The 6,061-nt window shown below is 51.8% G+C and overlaps 3 protein-coding genes across 3 annotated transcripts in view; 1 reads left to right on the top strand and 2 right to left on the bottom strand.

Annotated features, from left to right (window-relative positions):
- GUITHDRAFT_57261 (hypothetical protein) overlaps positions 1 to 695 on the top strand; it is a gene marked incomplete at both ends in the record, with an annotated part of 1,291 nt that extends 596 nt beyond the window's left edge. The window contains 2 exons of the mRNA XM_005827088.1: positions 216 to 283; positions 603 to 695. Of these exons, the coding sequence (XP_005827145.1) occupies positions 216 to 283; positions 603 to 695 (161 nt within the window). The remainder of the gene's footprint in view (positions 1 to 215; positions 284 to 602) is intronic.
- A 190-nt stretch (positions 696 to 885) lies between these two features.
- Positions 886 to 1,719, bottom strand: GUITHDRAFT_142895 (hypothetical protein; the record flags this gene model as incomplete). The annotated part of the gene is made up of 1 exon (XM_005827087.1): positions 886 to 1,719. One exon carries the CDS (start codon positions 1,717 to 1,719, stop codon positions 886 to 888), a length of 834 nt encoding a protein of 277 aa, XP_005827144.1.
- A 603-nt stretch (positions 1,720 to 2,322) lies between these two features.
- On the bottom strand, positions 2,323 to 4,422 carry GUITHDRAFT_159962 (hypothetical protein; the record flags this gene model as incomplete). Its single annotated transcript, XM_005827086.1, has 2 exons — positions 3,207 to 4,422; positions 2,323 to 2,344 (listed from the first exon to the last, which is right to left on the bottom strand). The coding sequence occupies exons 1-2, from the start codon at positions 4,196 to 4,198 to the stop codon at positions 2,323 to 2,325; spliced, it is 1,014 nt and encodes a 337-aa protein (XP_005827143.1). The 5' UTR covers positions 4,199 to 4,422.
- Positions 4,423 to 6,061: the final 1,639 nt, after the last annotated feature.

Below are 6,061 nucleotides of genomic sequence, written 5' to 3'. Positions count from 1 at the left end.
GGACCATTTCGGCTCTTCTTGCTCTGAGATCTCTTGAATTCTGACCATGATGCAAAGAGCTGCTTCTCATGCTCATGATCGTGTTTCCCGCCTCGAAATCGACTTAGGTGCTCCAGAACGCACACAGCTCCTTCAGAGGGGAGGGGAGTCAGGAGGAGGAGGAGGAGGAGGAGGAGGAGGAGGAGGAGAGTCCACTGACTGATGCTATTTGGCAGGTGATACAGTGAATATTGCCTCGAGAATGGAGTCAAACTCTCTTCCGCAGAAGATCTTGTGCAGTGAGGTAGGAAAAGATGAGAACGTGATGACGATAGAGACGATGATAATATTGATGATGATGGTGATGACGATGATCAGGATGATGATCAGGATGAGGATGAGGATGAGGATGAGGATGGTTATAGATATGATGATGAATGAGATGGAGATGATGATGAAAGAAATAGAGTTGCAGATGCAGAAGATGATAACGTACACACAGTGCTCATTCTTCTACAAAAAACACAATGATCCTTTCCTCTTACTTGGGCCTTCCTCCTCGTCCTCCTCCTGTACTTGTTCTTCCTGACAAGCCTGCGCAGAAAACCGCCCATCTCATCCAGGAGCAGAAGCAGTCGTTCGAGCAGCGAGTGTGTGTGCTGGAACGAGGGATCATTCGAGTGAAGGGCAAGGGACCGATGGAGACGTATTGGATCTGCTCAGAGGAGGAGATGCTGGCATCCAAAGTTGTTGTGCAAGAGGAAGACAAGTCAATAGCTGATTTTGTAATTTGAGGTTTGTTGAAGAGCAATGTAGACAAAAACGATCTTATGTCCTCCTCGCGCTGCTGCTGCTGCTGCTGCTGCTGCTGCTGCTGCTTCCCATCCCCCTCCTCAACCCACGTACCTAGCCCGACGGGCTCTTGTTGATCTGGCCCTCCGCTAGCAACTGCTTCTTCTTCTTCTTCTTCTCTTTGTACGCCCTCCACTTCTCGCTCACGTTCTTAAACTTCTTCCTCCTCGGATTCCTCCTTGTCTCAAACGTGATCTCCTGCTTCTGCTTCTCCACCCCGAGCCCCTTCCTTATCAGCTCGTTCACCTCCTGGAGACTTGGGACCGCCTCGTACCCGCCATCCTCGAAGTTGCTCAGCAGCATCGTCATCGTACCGTTGAGCCTTTCCTTCTGCTCCGGAGGGATCTCAAACAAGGCCATGAGCTCTGGCTGCTCCTCGAACCCCCTGCTGTTCTTCGGGTCTACATCGATGGACCGCAGCACTTCCATGAGAAACGTGACTGCGATAGGAGGCCCCACGTCCATGGCAGCGTCCAGGGCATACGTCAATGCATCCCATCCCCCGTTGTCTTTGTGCGTTATGTTGGCGCCATGCAGCACAAGCATTGCCAGGCATCGTAGATCTTCATGCCCCGCCATAGCGCACGAGTGCAGGGGGATCTGACCCGCCAGGTTCATGTCGTTGATGTCGGCTCCTGCCTTGATCAGCCGCTCTATGGCGTCCGCGTCCCCGATCTCCACCGCCTTCCACAGCAGCTCCTCCTTGCTGAACCTGGTCCCGTTCCAGTCCGTGTGGAAGGCGCAATGCACGGGAGTGCCATCGAACGTCGTCGCCTCCAGCCACTCCTGCGTCAGCCGGAGAGGAGGATCGATCCGCTCCACTATCAGCCCTCCTCTCAGTCGGAGGAGCGCAGCGGCCCCTGCCCCGCAGACGCGCCCCCCGGACATGCAGGAACGAGGCTGAGGATGAGAGCAAGCAGCGCGGCAGAGCGCCGCACCATGCTGAGAGATGAGGAGGACAAGGAGGGGGACGGGGACGGGGAGGGCAGGGAGAGAGGTGAGGTGAGGGAGGGAAGGGAAGCGGGAAGGGGGCGGGAGGGGGGGAGCGAACTGTCGGCAGGGAGACCAGGGGGACAAGGAAGGGGCGGATTTTCAAAGGGGGGCAGGAAATGGGAGAGGAAATGGGAGAGGAAGGATTTCAATGGAGGCGATGCGATGCGGGGACGGGAGGGACGGGAGGGACGGGAGGGACGGGAGGGACGGGAGGAGTGCTGAATGAGGGGAGGGGAGGGGAGGGGAGGGGAGGGAGGGGAGGAGGGGAAGGGAGGGAGAGGGGAAGGGAGGGAGGAGGGGAGGGAGGGAGAGGGAAGGGAGGGAGGAGGGGAGGGAGGGAGGAGGGAGGCCGGAAACAAACGGGTCGAATCCAACGGGTGGAGGAAGTGCGGTATTGGGAGCTAGAAGCAGAGGAAGGGAGGGTAGGAAAGAGGAGGAGAGAGTGAAAGGAGGAGGGCGAGAAAGGGTAGCCCACAAAAATAGGGAGAGATGCTTTGTTTACTGAAAATGGAAAAAATCCCTTTGAAAATTCTGTTGTACAATCTCGAATCTCGAAGAGAACCGATTAACTAAGGAAAACAATCAACAACCTCACGGGCAGGAGATTCTCCTGTCGAAGTCTCTGTCCTCAGAGTCCTCCTCCTTCTTCAGGAACTTGAACGATTCGTTGGGAAAGACAAGGGCCTTGAACTCCTCGAAGTCGATCAGACCGTCTTGGTTCCGATCGCCCGCAGTGATGATGTCCGAGACCTCCTCATCTGTGACCTCGCAGCCGAAGCGAGCAAGAGCTTCTTTGAGAGACTGTAGAGCAGCAAGTCAGCCTGATGAGATAGCAACGTCATGCATGCACGGTCACCTTGCTCGACAGTCCTCCTTCATTCAGCACGTCCATCGCCTGAAATGCCTCGTAGATCTCCTCCTCCGCCTCCCAGAGGCTTTCCATCTCCTCACAAGTACAAGAGCACGGCTGATTGCTGGAGTTGCTGTCAAGATCGGGGGGAGGGCCAGGGTCCGAGATCGTTCGCGGTCTAGTGTGGCACATCATGATGCAGTATTCGTCAAAGCACAGGTCTCCAGTGTGGAACACGTCGAAGTTTCGGATCATCTCCCGCAGAGTGTTGTCATCCTTCTTCTCTCCCATGCTCCTCAACGTCGCTGACAGGTTCTTGAATGAGATCCTGCCCTTGCTTTCTCTGTCGAGGAGGTCGAACGATGCCTTCAGCTCGGCCTTTCTCACGGGATCGCCTTGCACCTCAGCCAGACGCAGCAAGCATTCATCTTCTGTTGGGAGCGCACAGTTACTAGCCATGCGTCTCAATGCAGCACACGTGTGAACAGCCGCCATGAGCTTGCGAGTCGCGTTCCAGTCCTTGAGACGAGACTGCGTCTGGGGCATGGCATCGTTGGACAGAGTTCCTGCATGGAACTTCCTGACCCACGGGTGCTGAAGGCACTGCTTGCAAGTGAATCGCTTGTGGGTATCAATATCCAGCATGTGCGTGATAAGGTCCTTGGCCTCCGAGGAGATGCTTGCCCATTGCGGCGCGTCAAAGGAGTAACGTCCAGCCTTGATGCTCTTGAACTTGTCGTGAACAGCCAGCTGATCGAACGGAGGCATCCCTGACAGGCAGATGAAGAGGATGACTCCAGCGCTCCACACGTCGCACTCCATGCCATACCCATCGTGCTGGAGGACCTCAGGAGCGACGTAGTTTGGGGAGCCGCATCGTGACCACAACCTGATCCTCTCTGCCTGGATGTCGGAGAGATTCACGATCCTTCCCAGACCGAAGTCGCAGATCTTGATCGACGAGTTGTCTTCCTTGGAGGAGTAAAGGATGTTCTCCGGCTTCAGATCTCGATGCACAACCCCCTTCTGATGCAGGTAATCTATGGCCTCGATCATCTGCACAAAGACATTTGCGGCCTCCGTCTCAGAGTAATGGTCCTTCTGAATGATGCGATCGAGCAACTGGCCACCACTCACCAGTTCCATCGCGATGTAAATATGATTCTTGGACTCGTAGAAGTCATACATCCGCACACAGTTGGGATGGTCGATCGTCTTCATAATCTCAGCTTCTCGCCTGAAGTTTCGAAGCTCCTTGGTGTCTCGATCTCTCTTGCTCATGATCTTCATTGCAACAACCTGTCCTGTCCTTTTGTTAATTGCCCTTTTGACAATCCCAAACTTTCCTTTGCCAATCTCGTCGTCATCTATGTTGTAATCTTTTTTGACACCGCTTTGCAACATTGAAATCAATGACGTCATGGCAGACTTGATCCACCATGATTTTGAGTTCGCCGAAGAGTTTTCGGCGTCTATTTTGTTGTAGTCTGACTGTTTGGCAACTATCTGTGCGTCCATTGGCATACGCTTTCAACTAAGCAATGCGAATCAGACGGACGGCTTTCACCAATGATCAGTAGACGCCTTTCGCCGAATCGCACGAGAAGAAGAAACAAGTTCAAAGTTGGAGCTCAATGGGACAACTATCAACTCCTTGTATCAGAATTCATGAAAGCTTGACTGGCGCTTATCACTCCTTTGCCTCTCTTCTGATCGCCCTAGCTGTTCTTCCTGCTACGTCCTCTTCTGACTGAGTTTGGAATCACGCCCTTTTGCGTCATCTTTATTACCCATGGTACAGAGTGTTGTATCTGTTCATTATTACTAGTATTGTAATATGATTAAATAATTTTATTATGACTATGTGTACTGCGATATAGTACCAGGATGTGTAAATTGATTATTAGCTCCGCTCGCCATCAGCATGTCTGTGAAGCAGTACGGCTTACTATGTTTTAAAAGACTTTATAAAAGGTTTTATTAAGATAATCGTAGGAAGGGTCCTATCTCTGCTACCTCCCTGAGTTTTACGTAATAGCTTTACCCCCTACCCTTTCATGTGCTCACTTGGCGTTGCCAGGTGTGTCATATCTTACCTATGCCTATTTTACTTAAGAATACATTCTATTGTTTGACGACCCTTTGCCATATTTCTCAAATTTAGCTCACATGAAACTGTGTTACCCCTCCTTTGTACCACCCACCTGCCTTCTTAGAGGACGGCCCCCGGGGTAGAGTAAGCATGATTTCCATGGTACATTGGCGTATTCCGTTGATCCTCATACCTATGGTTTTCTCAAGGTGTGTCCTATGAGTATTTACCTAGGCAGATTATTTGGAAAATATTACTATATCACAACCAAGATCTGTTACAAATATTATCATAATTTTAATCACGCCAACTGTTTCTATTGAGTGTTGCGCCTCCCCGGGGCTACTCCGATTTGTACGCCTTGAGGAATGCCGATTTCATGACGGACCAGAGTAAGTTCGGGTAGCATTTCAAAGATTAACAAATAGTTTGAAAAATATTTCAAATTTCAGATACGAAGGGAAGAAAAATTGATGTACCGGGCGTCAGCAAGGGGTTAAAACAAAGTTTAGCTGTCGTTGGGACTCTGCAGAGAGGGTGGGGGTCATGCGTTTAGTCTCTGGGGTACCCCCATGTCAGAATAAGTACCGTACCATGTCCAGGAAAACACTATGAAACACACCGGTAGTATATCATATAGACCGGTGCTAGAAAATGTTCCGGGCGGTGCATGACAGAGGGGATCGTGGAGGACGGTAGGGTGGTGTTACCAGAGGTGATGGTTATTTTACAAATATTTCAGTGAAATTTGAAATATTGAGCATCTCCATATCGAAATGTTCTCCAGAAAAGAGCCACAAGTCCATCCGGGAGTCCGCCCTCCGGGCCCGGGCCCGGACAACGGGAATAACTGAGGCGGACCTGGAAACACATAAAGAGGATGAGGGGGATGAGGGGCGACGGATATAGGAAAAATCGCTCCATGCAGACGGGAGGAGAGAGGGTGGAGAGAGGGAGGAGGAGGCAGGGGGGACGAGGAGGAGGCAGGGAGGACGAGGAGGAGGCAGATCAAAAACTTTGGTGTAAGTCTGAATGGAAAGGGGTGAAGTGAAGATGTCTTTGAAGCAGCCGGAAGAGCGGAAAGTTGTTGAGCAGGGTATGAGGTGTGTATGTGTGTGTGTCGGGGGGGGGGTGGGGGGTTGATACGTAAGAAGGACACAGTATCATCTTTTGGGATGTAAGATGAACATTGTACCATCTTGTCAGAGCGAGGCTCGAAGACTCTGCCCATTGCACTCCTGCAGTGCCGTCTTTTCCTTCTTTGACATCTTCCTTGCTGCAGGAGCGGCGGAGTC

This window comes from Guillardia theta, assembly GCF_000315625.1.
Source record: "Guillardia theta CCMP2712 unplaced genomic scaffold GUITHscaffold_69, whole genome shotgun sequence".
In the NCBI taxonomy this organism is placed as follows: domain Eukaryota; class Cryptophyceae; order Pyrenomonadales; family Geminigeraceae; genus Guillardia; species Guillardia theta.
Note: the sequence above shows the minus strand (reverse complement) of the source record. Positions and strands in the feature narration are given on the sequence as shown.